Source organism: Citrus clementina, unplaced genomic scaffold (assembly GCF_000493195.1).
Source record: "Citrus clementina cultivar Clemenules unplaced genomic scaffold, Citrus_clementina_v1.0 scaffold_8, whole genome shotgun sequence".
Lineage (NCBI taxonomy): Eukaryota > Viridiplantae > Streptophyta > Magnoliopsida > Sapindales > Rutaceae > Citrus > Citrus x clementina.
The window spans coordinates 8,126,207-8,144,052 of NW_006262022.1; the positions used below are offsets into that span (position 1 = coordinate 8,126,207).

Consider the following 17,846-nt stretch of genomic DNA (forward strand, 5'->3'; position numbering starts at 1 on the left):
ATCTGTTGCAACAATCCTAAGACGTTGTATTCAGACATTCCATCTAAATTCCACTCATAGACAGAGGATGCATTATAGCGGGACTGATTTAATGCACTAGGCCTGTTGTTTATGGTTAAATCAGGTGGAGACTTGAGAGTGGAAAGGGCTAATTCCCAATGAATTTTATTGGCTTTAGGAATGGGCTCTTCTCGGAAGGCTTCTATATCAGAAGAGGCTATAGACATTTGGTCATGTTCTAATACTCCAATCTTGCTAGATTGAGGAGTATCAGGGGCTATTTGAACTTTGCTAGATGACGAAGAAGCAGCTTCTATCCTATCTAGTTGTTCTCTAATGGCTTTAGCAAAATCTGATTTTGACTCTTGGACAAGCTTTTGACTAGTTTTCAAAACCTGGAATGGTTTGAAAATAGGTTCTTTAAGCTTCTTGTCAGAATCCGATTTTGAAGGAACAGGAGAAACGGAAGAAACAATTATGGTTGACTTTTGGAATTGGTTTTCTATCCTAGTCAACTGTTTTCCGATTGTATTTAAGTTAGTATTACAGAAATTATTCTGTTGGATAATACTACTTAAATTTGTCTCTGAATCATTTGGTTTAGGGATTTTGTAAGGTGAAGCTCTAATCTCAACAGAAGGTTCACCATGATTTATGGTTATACTCCTAAGAGGTGGATGCTCAGACTCGATGGACCTATTACTATCAGTAAGACTCCATTCAGGGATTTTCTTCCTAACAGTAATAGGGTTTGACTCTTTGAAGGGATAAGAGATGTTGTTCTCAGAAGAATATATTTCGAACCAATAAAAAAACAATATATGAACTTGATGAAGATTCACAAATTCATAATAGATTTGTTGGATTTCTTTTCTCTGATTTAAGAAATGTTTGAAAAACCAAGATCTTTTTTCTTTATTATTTTCATAATAGAAATCATTATGAAGAAGGGTTGTATTTAAAACAAATTCTTTTGAAATGACATTAATCACATTTTCTGTAACTGCAGAAAACGTTGGAGAGGTTGGAGGAGAAGTTTCCTTCTCTTCCTGTCTTTGTCCATGTTGACTACTAGTATAAATTGGGTGGGGAACATTTGTAGTGTAGTCAACAGAGCGTATGAAAGAACTAAGTATATCAGAAGTAGAAAACCTAGGTTAACTTTTTTCAAAAGGAAGATTTATGACAGAAGGTATTTTTGTGAACTTCCTTTCTAATGAAGGAATACTTGAGCATGACTCTTTATCAGAAAATCTGGTAGAATTAAATCTCCTGAAAGATAATTTAACTCTTCCATCAGAATACTGAGTCACATTTTGCAACTCTATATTTGGCTCAAGTTGTTTTGGAATCGCTGGTGGAGCGGCTCCTTCAAGAATCCATTCTTCTGGAAGATGGACATCTTTCCATTGGATTGGTTTTGGAATGACAGTGTTGGCTTTAGACAAATCAGTTTGCAAGAGAAGAGTTTCATCTCTTTTTGACTGGAATTTATGTTGCGTGCTAAACGCAGAAACCATAGCCTTATAGGAAATTTTAAAAATTAAGGCTACTGGAACAGAACCTTTAATCATATTATAATTATGGGTTTTAATTTGTAAAATTATGCTTTTCAAAATATTTTTGTCTTTAAGGGAAATTGTTATGTTTGGATAACAATCAAAAGAAATTGGACCTTTGCATAGACTGGATTCGATGCTACTTAGCAAATAATCATCAAAAGAAATGAATCGCCCATCTCTTAAGACAGCAAAGATAGAAGTATCCAAGCCTTCTTTGGTCAAGGGTTTTATTCCTACTTGGATTAAACCGATATGAATGTAATTAAAATTCTTTTCTTTTAATTTCTTTAAAGATTTTTCTGAAAACAAGTGAATTGTTTCAAAAGGTTCTGAAAGAGTTATTTCTCTTTCTTCAGTCTTTATCATATAATCGTTCTTTAAAAAATCAAGCTTTTTTGTTTTGTAAATCTTTTCTTTAGAAACCTTTGGAAGTTCTCAACAATCAATTGCTTTATCAAAGTTCTCAATAATGAATTCTTCTGAACTCACAACATGCTTTGAATCACTAGTCTTCCCGGAAGAAGAGCTAGAAAAGGACGATATTCTACAGAGTAGAGGATCCATGAAGAAAGAACTTATGGTCTATCTATGGTCTTGACAGAATGGCTACAAGTATGGTTTTACAGCCCTAAGCGGAAATCCTATCCTGAAACGGGACTTACTACCAATAAAAACGGAACTTATTATTAATTTTAAGGTAATTATTTTTTTAATTTCTATATTTTAGATTAAACGTCGGTTTAGTTTTCAAAATGTCCCAAAATAGTCTTATTGTGCTATGTTACAATTAAAATTTATATATATATATATATATATAATTATTAATATTTTGTAAAATTATAATTTTTAATAAAAATAATTATTAAAATTTTGTAAAATCTAAATTTAGTAAAAATCAATTAAGCACTCCTATTTGGGATTTACTTTTTATTAAATTTAGGGATATTTTTATGATTATAATTTTTAATTTTTAAAGTTTTTATAAGATAAAATAGTCTTTTTAATTTATTTGGGGGTAAAATTGTCATTTTATTAAGATTATTTAATAATGTTAATGCAAAAGTGGCTAGTTGATACAAATGTGAAAAGAAAGATGGTGCAAATTATATGTTAAAATTTTGTAGTAGTTGGATGAACATAAGGCAAAATAAAAGTGATGCAATGATAATTTTCCTATCTTAAATAAAATGACACATCTTATAAATTACAAAAGGCAAGAAACTGCATTATCATCAAGTTCTAGTGACTACACTATTTGCTTTGGAAACTTTTACAAATGATAAAACTTGCCGACTTGCCGAATTTTTCCTGTATGCAATTACATCTTTTATTTAAATTGTATCGATGGCTGGTTGGAGATCAATCTAATTAATTTGCCCTCTTTGTCGTAATTGTATCTTAGAGCTTCAATTTTCTTAAAGTTTTCTATTAATATTTATAGCAAATTTAGTTCTAAGTTGCTCAACAATTTTTTCTATTTTATCTAATTGAATCTCTAACTTGTTTAATCTTACATCTATTGAGTTTTTATTCATTATATTAATGATCTCTTGCTTTTTAATACATCCTAATCTTCAATGTTGAAGTACTTTATTAATTATTTAACTTTATAAAATTCTCTGCTCATTTGATCTCCTAACTTTTTAATTTATTTTATATTTTCTTCATTAAAATTATAAATCTCTAATATTTCATTTGCACTTTCTATATCATTTTATAGATAAATTTGGGTTTCCTAATTTATTTAATAAATACAATGAAATTTAATTTAATTGATTATTTCCTCACATTTTTTAATCATTGATCCGATCCAGAAGTTGAAATCTTCCACATGAAAATCCTCTTTGCTTGTAGCTAGAATGTGGCAACTTATTGGTTTTTATGTTTTGTGAAATTATTAGAGATTCTGGTAATTTATTTATTGTATCATTTTTTTCTAATAATTCATTAGATTCAGAAGATATTTATCATATATAATATATCTTATAATTCAGGATGCTAAATTTAGATTACAAAATCTATGTGAAAGCATTGACGGTATATATTTAGGATGCAAAAATCTAGTTCATATCTTAAGAGAGACAAGAAATTATAAATATAGGTGCAAATATCTATTTAGAATTTGTAAATCTTTATGAACATGATAATCATTTAGGTCCTTATAAAAATATAGTAAAAACTTTAAAAAAATTTAAAAATAAATGTAGGAGAGATGAACAACAAATCTATTTAATTATACAAAATCAATGAGTACTTATTTGAAAAAATAAGTAAATATGTGATTAGAAATAAAATTTTCTTTAAATTGCTCTTGCACCCGCACCTTGTTTTACGTTAAAATTACTTTCATCCATTGGATTTAACAAATATAAAATCAATGATGCATATCTATTAGCTGATTGTTACAATATTTGTAACATAAGCTTTGCCCGTCATTAAATATGGAAAGCAGCAGGAATTATCTTCCAAGTATGTTCAATCGGAAGAGGATTTCTTAAAAAAGCGAGCAGATAACATCTTGAGGAGGGATACTGGGAGGAGAGACATAAATCAAGTCAGCTCAAAAGGCTCGGTAAAGGCTCCCTCAAATCCAAACATGTAAGTTTTTCTCTTCTCTCTCTACCCGAAAAAACTATCTATGGAAAAGTAGCTTTGAGAGTAGATCTTTTCTATCCTTTGCCTTCTTTCTTGAACTTAAAATAAGCTTCTTCAGCAAAAGTTTGATCATTGAATATGCTCATACTTATTTTTCCAGTAAACCTAGAGAACTGACTTAAGTGTCAGAGTGTTAACACTGGAAAAACCTCCGATGTCCCCTAATCCTATTCTGCGAGCGCAAGTACTCTCTTGAAACGTGGTCGTAGTCGCTTGTTTCCGCTCAGATGAGAAGCTACAAGTCAAAGCCATCTCCCCAACTACAAATTTAAGTGTTGAAGTTGGTGTATGGTCGCTACTCAAACTCGACTTGATTTCAGCGTCAACATTTTGTGTTCCGAAAGTGCTAGCAAGGCTTACCCCTTCCTACAGTTCAATGAAGAAAATGATAAAGCAAATCACTTATTCGCCGAGTTTGCTATCGTGAGTTGACATTGAGGCTATCGTTAAGCATGATCTGCTGTAATGGGCTGTTTTGGTGAGGTTGTCGGCGGTTAAGGTTGTAATGGTGCGGCACTGCAACTATTGTCGGCTAATTTGAGAGAGGACAGATGAGGTTGTGAGGTCGTAGTGGGCTGTGACGTCGTGGAACGATGTCTCGGCAGCCGTGAGTTGTCGAAAGATGAGTTAGTTTGTGTTGAGGGAATTGCAGCAGATACACCGTGATACTTAAAAAGAGTAATAATATAGCCATAAATTCTTGTATAATTTTATTTTGTAAAAATTAATGTGGCATGATAAAATTGGTTGAATTAAATAACATTTGGCCCACATGATCTATTTTTATTATTTTATTTTTTCATTCAACCAATGAATTAATGTCAAATCAGTTTGTACAAGATAAGTTTGTATAAGAGTTTGTGGTTGTATCATCACTCCTTTAAAAATTATCTAAATACCCTAAAAATAAAATTTGCCAAAATTTTAATCAATACCCTTTACAAACTGATATGAAATTACTACACTATCCTTATTTTAAATAACTTCAACTCAAACATAACTACTTTGATCAAACAAATACTCATACTCCATACATGCTAAATCGAACATCAATATGAGCAAATCAAGCTTGAGAAGGGGAAGCTGCCACAATTGAGAAAGAGAAGCCTAGTTCGTCACTGCACAATCGCCAGCAAGAGCTGATCCTTTACTACAAAATTGTCATAATCTAACTATTGGAGGTAAGTAATTCGTTTTAATTAACTTTCTTGTTGATAATTAAGGAAAAATTAAAAAAAAATTAGGGTTTTATATTGAAAAAATAGATTAATTAGTTGTTGGTCTCTCATAACATATTCAAAAATAAATTTCAAGTTGTTTTGCTGCATGTAAATTGTGAAAAATCAATGAATTGTGCCGATTATAATTTGGTCATGTAACACATGATTTGGTCGTGTAAGGTCATGTAACAGAGAATTCAGGGTTGTGCAATACATGAGTTCATGTAATTTACGACCCTCAGTTGTATATGACATGAATTTTTTGTAATATTACACGACTTTCAATCAAGTATTACAGGATTTTCACAACATTTAGTTGTGTATTACACGACCTTCATGTATTACGCGATTACTCAACCTTCATTTATTACACGATTTCATGACCTTTATGTATTACACGATTACACAACCTTCATGTATTACACGACCTTCATGTATTATTCTAATCAATTAATTGATTTCAAGGAATTATCATATGCAGGCAGTCGTCATATGTATACATATATGCTTGGGTAGAGGAAGAATGCACTTTTAAAATTAAAAAAGAACAAAATGGCTGTAATTTTGTAACTGCTATGTTCATTAGTGTATCTTATCCAATTATTAAAAAATCTCGAGAGAACTTTGTTTGTTTATACTAATTACTCTAATAATTTTCACAAAATGTTGGACATGCAAATTTAGAGAACTTGTTGCAATTTTAGATTTCATTTCATTTACAATTGGAGTGACTGGAAAATTATAAGCCATTGTAAATCATATATAATTAATGAGTTAGTGCATACAAATATTTTTAATTAACCGTGAGTACAACCAAGGTTCTTATTAGGTTCTATTACTACAGGTCATAGTTACCAAAGTAAAATACCATATGTTTATATAGTTTTTGTTAAATTCAAGTCCCAACATCATTCAATAACCCATTAATAATCAATTTATTAATTTGTTAATTTATTCGTAAATGGTCAATTTATTCTTTGATGATTGCAAATGTTTCCTTTAATATAATTTTGCTAGACAATTGAAATTGATCTACTTTCAAAAGGAATGCAAAGTGGGTTTCTAAACTCCATTCCACTAGCTACTTTCTCTAAAAAAAATCCACATCATCATTGGTTTGAATTGAAATTGGTGGCATAGAATCAAATGTCTTAAGCTTGATGATTGCAAATGTTTCCTTTAATATAATTTTGCTAGACAATTGAAATTGATCTACTTTCAAAAGTAATGCCAAGTGGGTTTCTAAACTCCATTCCACTAGCTACTTTCTCTAAAAAAAATCCACATCATTATTGGTTTAAATTGTAATTGGTGGCATAGGATCAAATGTCTTAAGCTTGAACTTCATTGTGATTTCAAATTTCTGAAGTATCTATATCAATAACTTAAGCTATCTTTTCCACCAATTTGGTATATGTTGTCGATCGTGGTATCATTATCCCTTTAACCTTAGAACCTTTAAACTTATACTCGTCATTTTGTTCAATTTATTCACCATTGAAAAGAATAGACACGTGTGCCAAAATCATATCTATTGATACAATAAATGCAATAATATCAAATTTCATATATAAAGTAACTACATGACCTACAAGACTTACACGACCTACACGACTACATTATTTATATGATCTAAACAACCTACACGACTACATGACCTACACAACCTACACGACCTACATAACTACATGACTTACACGACGTACATAACTACATGACCTATTTTAGCCATAAATAAACTATATTGCTGAAAAATAATAATTAAACAACCTACATTACAGATATTTCTACATATAAGAAAAATGGTGAAAAAATTGAAAATGAAACATTATAATGTGAGGAAATTTTCTAAATTTTTCTTAAAAATAAAAAATTTAAAACCCAACAACATTAGCATACTTTATTGGGTTGTTTAATGAGCAATACACCTCTTTTCAATTAAAAAAAGAGTGAGAGTTAAAGAAGTAAATACATACTTGTATTTTTGTAAGAAATTACTAGAGATTTTGCGAGATTTTGACAGAATTTCGGTAAGAAGAGATTTCAATAAAAGAAGTGAAAGAACTATTAAGACAAGGAAGTGGAGTTAATTTGATGTATTCATTAAAGATATTTCAGACTTTACACGCGTTTGTTAGGGTATCCATAAAGATAAAAAAGAGAAGGAGTATTTAAATAATTTTACAACTATTAAAGGGTATTAAATTAAAAACCGCGGCTGTGTTTTGTGTTAGGGTTTGTGTAGTGGCTTTGGGAAATTGCCAATTGCGATTAGATTTGGCCGTTTGGGTTTTTCTTTTTTTGATGTAAGTGTGTATTAACCCAATCAAATTTTAACCCGAATCGAATTATTTAACCAATCGATTTTGAAATTTTATCCTGTTTGATTTCCAGGGTCAACCTGAATGGAACCAAAAATCCAAAAAAAATTATGGATGTTAAATCAAAGCTAACTTTTTTTTTCAATTAATAGTAAATAATGAATGATTTTACCCTTTTTTTTTAATCTTTTTTATTTTTACTGCTTATGTTAAGGTTCGAACTCTTTATAACAGCTAAAAAAATTGTAAATATGAATTAGGAGCGGATTGCTTTCTAGTTATTTGCGGGAGTAGACGTACCTAAAATTTCAACAAATTTCAAATAGTAATATATCTATATAATAAATTCAAAAAGGTAAAATAATGCATAATTAAAGTGAAGCACCCTAAAAAAATACATATTTTATTTAGTTATAGTAGAGCACTACTGTAAAACATATAATTGACTATAAAAAATAAATATCATAAAGAAAATTGATTATATATTGTCCAGATCACTATTACTCATTTATGACAATAATTTTTTCCATCATGAATTTATAACTTTTTTTAATAATCATATGTATATCACACCACATTTCGGATTGGTATTCTTCCAAGAAGTGAGAATGATTTTTTTTTAATTAATGCTATTTAAACATATTACTATATCCCTTCAAATTATTATTATATTATAATATTGAATTTAGATCGTTCTTATTTAAGTTGCATTATTGTTGTTGTTGTTATTATTATTTTTATTTTCAATTTTGATTATTCTTATTTGAATTGCATTAATATTATTGTCAATTAAGTACTCACCTGCGTTGCCACAGTTGAAACTTTTTGTCTTTTTCCAGTAAAATCGTAGGATGCATTCAAATTTAATCTTGCGGCTGACATTAATTATTGGATAATTTAATCAGCCACTGGCAACCTTTACAACCGGTTATATTCTCTTATTACATTTCTCGGCCGCCAAGCAATCCCTAAGAAAATGACGACGTGGCTAATTAACACGCACACCGCAGAGAATAGATGACGACGGGCCCCACCGGCACAAAGGTTCTTCGATTGCTCTATTTCTTCGGCGTCGGATTTATCTGCACAGCTACAATCAACAAGTGGCGGGAACTCGAGCGCAAGTCATTGCAGAAGAAACAGCAATAGAGCGATCTATGGACAGATGATAACTCGGCAACTACGGTATAGGAATCCGTCAAATGATCTTTTTATTTGACTTCTGATGGATTTTCAAAAGTTAATGTCTCTTAATTTTTCATTTCTATGGCCTAGTGCTTGAGTTATTGTTATGCATAATTGTTGGAAGAGTTAGGGTTTTAGTTTGGATTTTGGAATTTGTATTTTGGCTTTGATATGTTACTGTTGTGTGTCGATCAAGAAAGTTATGACAACACTCCTTGAGTTTGATACTATAGCTATTGAATTTTCATGGCAGATATAGGTTCTTTTAAAAAAAAAAAAATTACAACTGTTCATGTATTGAATTAGGAGCTGTTAACTGAGCCTGAGTTACAAAATTTTCCAACCAGTGATTAGGGTTTCACGGAAAAATCTTGACATTGATCTTTAAGCAGCACTTAAGACTGAAATTGATTGTAGAGGATCGAATTTGGGGAATTAAAAATTTCCGATCATTAGTACATGAAAATGGCCTCTCACTTGTAGGCAATCGTTAGATGTAATGTATCCAGTTTCTGAAATTGAAAGCAGAGTGAGTTCTTAGGTTAGATGTACCTACATGCATTAAGGTTTGAAGATGTAGGATCGGCCTATTGTTTGATGTCCGCTCTGCCACACATGTTCTGAAATTGATCATTAAAGATGCCTTGGAAGCACTCCTTGATGTGACTGAGAAGATTCAAGGAAGTATTAAATATGTTAAAAGTTCACAATTAACACAAGGAAAGTTCAATGAGATACCCAGCAAGTTCAATCAGTGTCTAAAATGTGATGTTTTCTCTTGGAATGTTTTTTATTTTTCGTTTCAAAGCTGATAGTGTAAATATTTTGTTCGCAAAAGTTTCTAAAAAGTACTTGAGTCAAGATGGTTAGGTATTTTATAACTTCCTTTTTACTCTTGACTGGATTCATAGAGAGTTATAACATTAACATAAATTTTTCTTTTAACTAGACACTGGTGAGATATCTCACTTTTAAAGCTTTCAGCTCTCTGTAATTTCATTACTATTATATTCCACGAGGGATATAATGGTTCATATACCTTGGCATTTCTTCATTGACTGAATTATCTTTCATAATATTCCAGCTTCAAATGGGTACACTGTGGAGCCGGTTGGATGCAGAATTCCTTCTAGTCCATATGTGCTCTGTAAAATTCAAAGACTGAATAGTGGTTCTAGCAACTCTTTTGAGACAATCTAAGGTATAATCCCCCCATTATTGCTTCTGCTTTATGCGTTTTACCTTGCAGCATTTTAGAATTTGTGAGAAGCTCAAAATTATTGAGTCAGAATTGAGGATCTAAACTTCTGTAAAAACATTCATATTTTTAAATCATAAAGTATTGCATCTGATGCTTTAGGTGGAAATTAGTTCACTGTGGAAAGGACAATTATGTTGGTTGCATAACCAGATGCTTTTCAAGAGAAAATTTCACTGATATTTTTCTGAGGATTTTTGCTTGGCCATCTCATTTCAAGCTGCTTGAATTTTTTTCTTTATATCATCTTGGTTGGATGACTATAACTCGATGAATTTTCTAGCACTTTTGCTGATTGTTTATTTTATATCAGATTATGGTGGTAAAGTTTGGAAGCTCAAAAAGTAATGGAACTTAGGAAGAGTATGATATAGAATGCTGGATAGAATCAAAATATTCATTCTTCAGGCATCCAAAGATGATTGTATTCAAGATGGCTAGTTTTGACTTTTGAGGCAGTATAAACATCCGATTGTATTAATTTTCTATATATAGCCTGCAGTCTTCTTCCCACTCCGCCTGTAGAGCTGCTATCTTAATCTATTGTAACTTGTGAGAAGAGCCAAGTGTTTGATCTACATCAAGTTCATAAAACTGTTGCCTCATTGTCCATAAACTTTCATTAAGAATTAGCATGTCTGATTTCATCATCATAAAAATGAAAGAAAGAAGCTACCTCATATCTAATATCATTCCTGCCAAAATGGTACAGATTTGACTGAGAATCATAATAAATAATTTGAAAGCACTTAATAATATGAAGTGGAAAAGTGAAAGAGACAATAATGTTGTTTGTCATCAAATGAAAGATTTTGAAAAATAAATGAAAGTCCCCCTATATTGCTGCGAATATAAAAAGTGAAGAGAATCTGAGGACGTAAGACAATTGAAGACTGCATTTTACAACTAGGCCATTGGCAATAGATTTTCTCAGCCCACATTTGCTGCCATAAAAATCTTTACTGAGTTCCTTATATTTCAGAGTTCAAAACAAAGGGAAGCAATCTCTTTCCTCTCTACTAAGAAAATGTTTGCGAGAAAGATGGATTTACTGCAACAAAAAATGCTTTGGGATGTCTACTTTCCAGCTTCCTTAGGGTGAACGCTTGATAAATACAAATTCTCACCTTGAGGAGACGCCACTCTTTGATATTGATGTGCCGGATAAATACCTCTCGTTTGTATCTCTTCATATAAAAACTTGAAGTAATTACAAAGAAAAGAAACAACAGCGGCTGCAAGCCAGGTTTTCTGTATAACAATGTCAGAGCAGGCTTTCAAGGTCTGCTTCTTTTTCAAGAGAATATTCAAGCCGAGGGTGGCAGAACCTCCAGCAGAAATCAAGCAACTCTTTGATCAGTTCTCAGAAAATGGCACCATGAGTGTTGACAACTTGCTGAAGTTTATGATTTATTATCAAAAAGAGGAGACCGCCAAAAAAGAAGACGCACAAGAAATCTTCCATAGTCTCCAGCACCTTCACATTTTCCAGCGAAGAGGCCTCCATTTCGATGCCTTCTTTCGGTATCTCTATATCTCCCTTGGCACATTATTTCTTATGCACAGGCCATAACTCATACTTAACTGGAAATCAACTCAGCAGCGATAGCAGCAGTAAACCAATTATAGAGGCGCTGAGGAGGGGAGTAAAGAGTAATTGAACTGGACTCGTGGCCAAACTCGGAGAATTTGTCATGATTTTATCTTTTTATTATTTTTTGATGGATTAATTTTTTTTGTTCGGCCATTGTTAGATTTTATTTGAGAGGAGAATTCTTGTTTCTATGAGGTATTTACGGTTATTGAAAGAAAATAATAATAATAATAATAATAACAACAACAACATATTAAAGAAAGAAAAAAATTATATGAGATTTCCAGGGAAATAGTCTATTAGTCAAGAGGAATTCTTTGCTGAACAGCATCAACGAGCAGTGTTTTGTCCACCAATCCGATAAAATTACAAATAGCAAACTGAATCTCCAGTGCAAAGGACGCAAACCTACCAATTTAATAAGAAATTTGGCACTCCCAACCTAAAAAATTCTTGAACATCAAAATTTAATTATTTGAAAAAAATTTACAGTAATTCCAGCAAATCAAAACTGAAATTACATTGCCAAAAAAAAAAAAAAAGAATTCATCTCCTACATTTTTCCACCCTAACCCTTGTATTTGTTCTCACCATATTAACCAGAATAATAAACAGGTAAAAAAAACTAGGGGTAAACCAATTCACATTGGTTTTAAGAGCCACATTTTTAAAATACTGTATATTGAGCCTTTGATGCCTGCTTAGGCTGTCATGCTTTGTGAAACAATCCAAAGTTGCGTTTCACAAACTCGCTTAATTCTCCTTTCAAGCAGAAAGCCGATAATGTTGAACAAAATCAATGCCGCTAAAAAAGTTTAATCATGGATTAAGCTTACCACTCACCATATGATCCGCTAATATCAGGAAAAATAATTATCAACAGCCAAAATTCTCCCCACAAATCAGCCGTTATCGATCAAGATCTCCAGCCACAATTCTTCTGAAATCGCCTACAAATCGGCCATCATGCGTACCCTCAGCCGCCGTCACTGCCACAGACAACCATTACGTGACAGCCACAACCACTCACAAAACGGCGGCCACTTCTGCACCTGAGGTAATGCTTCAATCTTTGGCTGATTTAGATTGTCTTTTTTATTCATTCTTTAGCCTTTTTGTTCGTGTCTATCCTTCTCAACTAGGTTGCTGATTTTGCCTTATTTAATTATTTGGTTAGAGATTTTTTTTTTAATTTTATTATTTTTGTTTATTGAATAAAAGCGTCAAGTTTCTATCTTAGCCTTATTCATGTTTTCTTTGCTTCTAAAATCTCAGTTATTCTCACTAAGAGCAAAACATGGTTGATTTCAGCGGCTGCATTTTTCTTTAATGGCTAGTCTACAAGATCTTGGTCCGATCAATCTTCCGAAGAAGTAAGACCACATCTAGTCTTCCCATGTTTTCTTTGCTTCTATCCTATCGGATGAAGTTAAAACCAAAAATTGATCCTCAAAACGGCATCGTTGCGTGAAGAAAGTGGCCCATCTATCTTAACAAAATTTGATCCTTAAAACGGCGTTGTTTTCTCAAGTTCGGGGGGTTTGACCGGGGTAAAAACCAGAACTCACATTGATATACCGTACTTTTACTCAGAATCTGTCACAAGTTAGAAAACAACCGTAAGATTAACATGCATAACATACAAACACAATAGATAATATCATACATACACCATATCAATATATGATCTGAAATACATATAGAGTGCCCAAAACGGCGGGGGGGGGGGGGGGGGGGGGTAAAAAAAAAAAAGGGGGGGGGGTGTGAAATAGAAACCGGGGTTTTATTTTTTTTTTTAAAAAAAAAAAGGCATTTCCCTCTGCGGGGGTTTCCCGCCCCCCACCCGGGAAAAAAATTTTTCTACGACAACAGGGGCCGGGAAATACGAACTGGCGGACTATGTACGGGTGGGCGACGAGGTGGAGGAAGAGTATAATAATAGACTGAAGCACAAATTGGAGATGAAAACTTCAGTTTCCTATTCTTGGCCCAGCCAAAAGTGGGCTTGAGCTTTCCGTCTGCTGCAACAATTTCTTCCAGGAGTGGTACCTTGAACTTACCTTCGACATAGAACTGGCCGAGCCCTCTTGTTTTGGACCATCCATTTCCATTTTCCGGCTTGCAATCTATAGTTACTCGAAGTCCTGTAAAAAGTAAAATGAGTAAATGATTTTAGATCATCTCATCTCGGTGTGACTTTAGAACTCCAAATTTGTCACTTTGTCATGAAAACATGATTATGATCAACTACCATTCAGACACAAACAGAGAACCATGATGCATCCATTAAGGGAAAAAAATAAAATACCTGAAAAAGCTTCGCTCGGCTTAATGTTAGATAGTGCAAATTCTGCACTTCCAACTACTTCAACTGTCTTACTATCATCGCCATGGCAAAAGTTCACAGCAAGCAGCAGGGCCAAGAAGATGCACATGGGGAGGATCCCCATTTGGAACCCGAAACTAGCAAAAATCATTGGAAAAGAAATCAAGAAAAGCACGAAAACAACTTAAGATTAAAAGCTGATAATCAAGCTAGTGAGAAACAATCGCTGATAAAATGTTGTTATATAATTGAGCTGCGTAAAACAATCTCACCAATACGGGCGTAATTTGCGCTGGTCTAGATCGTTGAAACCTAGCGTAATTTGCGATGGTCCGGCTACGGTACAACTGTAGTACCGTATTACCGTTGCATTCAACCGTTGAATCCACTTAGATGGATGAATCCATTCGGATCCAACGGCTAGTTTTCTCCAGCAAATAGCCTTTATCTCTCATTTTCCCGCAAACTCCTTTCAGTAATCACTCTTCAACCACTCCCACTTCAAGTTTCTTCTTTTTGTAGGAAAGGTTGTTGAACAACCCAAAAAGATTGTTGAACAACCCAATATTTTATATCCATGCGCTTAATTTATTATAATTTATTATGAAATTTCTATTTGTTTTAGTTTTATATTTTTAAGTTTGACATTCTATTTCAAAATAAATATATATAAAATACACAAAATTTAGTTATCTCCTAGCATTCTAATAACGTTAGTAATTTATGCAAATTTTATAAAATTATCTTTCCTACAAAAATAAATTGTTAAGTGAAAAAAAATAATTTATATCAAATTCTTAATCTTTTACAATTGACCTTTTTAAAAAAAAAATTGTAACTTTTAAGAGTTTTAATGGCGAAAGAGTCAATTTAATAAGATAAGATTCTACAACTACTACACTTCAAGATATAAGGGATAAAACAGTAAATGTATAACAAGAGGGGTTTTATAAGAATAATTTTTTATAAAAAAAAATACAGGGGTGCCAATAGCGCCACTCTTTTATTTAACACTATAATACCATATAATTTTAAAATTATTGTGTCAAATTCTTCCATTCAAATGTCAAAAATCAAACTCACGAAATAGCGTCGGTTTATAACAAAACAAAAAAAATATTATATTGAATAAAAAGTTAAAAATACACCAAAAGCTCCATGGCGGTAATGTAATGATATTTTGGTGTTGATAAAAGAGAGAATCAGAGTGGATTGAGCAACTGAATCCTTTGTGAAAGTTGAATATCATGTTTTTTTTCTTCCCAAGCTCTTGATTTCCTGCATAGCAATTAAAAAAAATAAAATACAATTAAATTGAAGTAGAAAAGCCTATATTAAGGAAATGAGTCTATCTTAATTAACGTCTCTTTAACTTGTTGTAAAATAAATTGTGAATTAAAATCCAAGGAATTAGGAACAAGATCAGAAAATAATTATAATAATTCTTACCTGCAAGCCACAATTAATCAAATAATTATGACCGAAAAACCTGACAAAAAAAACTTCAATAGCCTTGTGAGAGGGCGGCAAAAAATAATTGATGTCAAAACTTACAAAATTAAAGGTGATGGAAAAAATTAATAAATATCCGAAAACATCTCTATCCAAATTCTATAAGCTTAATTCAAAAGAATTAACAAAATTGCCCAAAAATAGAATTGAAAGGTTCGGAGAGATGGGCAATACAAAAGAATCGGAGGAGAGTTCACCCGTTGTGCTGGCTTTTGCTCTTTTTATTATTTTTAAATTAATGGGGAGGATACGTTGGCGGCTGATTTCTGAGAGACTTGCCAAAAGAAAATTGAGGAATTTCTTCGGTTGGTGGGTGTTGAGTGACTTTCTTCGGTTGGTAGGTGGGTATTGAGGACTTTCAGTAAGTGGTTGTAAGGAAAACTAAGAAAATTGAGGACTTTCAGATTTATTTTTTTTTTAATGCAAGCGTATCAGAAGGGTAATTTTTAAAATAACTAAAAAAATGTTTGGATTTATTGCAAATAGACGGCGTGAATTGATTTATTTATAAAAAATCTTCTACCGTCAGTTAAGTTTAACATTGACCGTTAGTTGACCGTACAAAAATAATATTACCCTTATCCTTAACAATAGTTTGTAAACGAAAATAACTAAGGAAAACAGGTTTGGGTTTATTGCAAGTAGATGGCGTGAATTAATTTATTTATAAAAAATCTTCTACCGTCAGTTAAGTTTAACATTGACCGTTAGTTGACCGTACAAAAACAATATTACCCTTACCCTTAACAATAGTTTATAAACGAAAATAACTAAGGAAAACAGGTTTGGGTTTGTTGCAAGTAGATGGCGTGAATTGATTTATTTATAAAAAACTTTCTACCGTCAGTTAAGTTTAACATTGACCGTTAGTTGACCGTGCAAAAACAATATTACCCTTACCCTTAACAATAGTTTGTAAACGAAAATAACTAAGGAAAACAGGTTTGGGTTTGTTGCAAGTAGATGGCGTGAATTGATTTATTTATAAAAAACTTTCTACCGTCAGTTAAGTTTAACATTGACCGTTAGTTGACCGTGCAAAAACAATATTACCCTTACCCTTAACAATAGTTTGTAAACGAAAATAACTAAAAAAAAATTAAAATTATTGGTGCAAAAAGCATAAATCTTATTTTTTGATAATTTTATCCTTGTCAATTCTAAAAATTTACAATATTATAGTTAAAGATTATGACTATTTTATTTTTAAATTTTTAATTTTATCTTTCTTGTAGGAATTTTAAGGAAATATTAATAATTTAAAGAGGATTTTTTAATTTTTTAATTTTAACTTTTTTATAGAAACTTTAAGAAAATATCAATAATTTAAAAAGTGTAAAATAGCTAATAATTTTAGTTTTTTTTTAGTTATTTTCGTTTACAAACTATTGTTAAGGGTAAGGATAATATTGTCTTTGTACGGTCAACTAACGGTCAATGTTAAACTTAATTGATGGTATGAGATTTTTTACAAATAAATCAATTCTCGCCATCTACTTGCAACAAGCCCAAGCCCAAACGGAGGTTTTTAAAAATTACCTCGTATCAGAATCACGGAGAAGTCTATGTTACAGCTTCTGTACGTAACAGCAGCCAATGGGAAACTTCCACGGGTGCTAGAGGAGAGAGAAAGAGGCCCTGATGGAAATGGGAAAGCCCGCTCCCTATTGTTGATAGAAAAAAAGGCCATTGATTAAGAAAAAATTAATGATTCAATTTACTTTTCTAAAGCCGTGAAACTCGGCGTAATTTCAGATCTGCATTAAATAATGCGATGATATCAAAATCACATGGGCTCCCAGATTTTCCGGATCTCTCTTGGGCCCCATGCTACGATACTCACGAGGCAAGGGATCAACGGTGGCAGCCGGAGAGAGGGGGAATCTGTGAAAGTCGTTGAGGTGGGGGCACGCGTGCTGCTTGTCGTTTGCTTGGATACAATCACCAACCTCCACCCTTTTTATTAAAAAGAAAAAGGAAAAAGAGTAAAATAGATTAAAATAAAAAAAGTCATTGTTGTATGAAGGTGACACAGAGAGAGGGGAGAATCTGTGAGAGTAGTAGTCATGATCCTCCATCTAGTATAAAATATGAAAATGACTCAAATCATGCCAAAACATAGTTCTTACTTATGGAAACAACGCTTTAAAAACATGCATTAGTAACCTTTCAGAAATCTAGTGCAACAGATACGAAACCTGTACAAGAATTGA

The 17,846-nt window shown here is 32.2% G+C and overlaps 1 protein-coding gene and 1 long non-coding RNA gene across 3 annotated transcripts; one reads left to right on the plus strand and one right to left on the minus strand.

Moving 5' to 3' along the window:
* The first annotated feature begins 8,728 nt into the window (after positions 1 to 8,728).
* LOC112096184 lies at positions 8,729 to 10,795 on the plus strand. Its single transcript, XR_002904297.1, has 3 exons — positions 8,729 to 8,943; positions 10,028 to 10,144; positions 10,515 to 10,795. It is a non-coding gene; the product is annotated as an uncharacterized LOC112096184 (long non-coding RNA).
* A 2,855-nt stretch (positions 10,796 to 13,650) lies between these two features.
* On the minus strand, positions 13,651 to 16,031 carry LOC18034321 (proline-rich protein 2). Of its 2 annotated transcripts, XR_002903994.1 has the most exons (4): positions 15,571 to 16,031; positions 14,394 to 15,399; positions 14,104 to 14,258; positions 13,651 to 13,939 (listed from the first exon to the last, which is right to left on the minus strand). XR_002903994.1 is itself a non-coding variant. In XM_006423540.2 (2 exons), the coding sequence occupies exons 1-2, from the start codon at positions 14,270 to 14,272 to the stop codon at positions 13,656 to 13,658; spliced, it is 453 nt and encodes a 150-aa protein (XP_006423603.1). In that variant the 5' UTR covers positions 14,273 to 14,374; the 3' UTR covers positions 13,651 to 13,655. The 2 variants fall into 2 exon arrangements, 1 of the variants encoding a protein (XP_006423603.1); XM_006423540.2 differs by lacking the exons at positions 14,394 to 15,399; positions 15,571 to 16,031 and having other exon boundaries at positions 14,104 to 14,374.
* Positions 16,032 to 17,846: the final 1,815 nt, after the last annotated feature.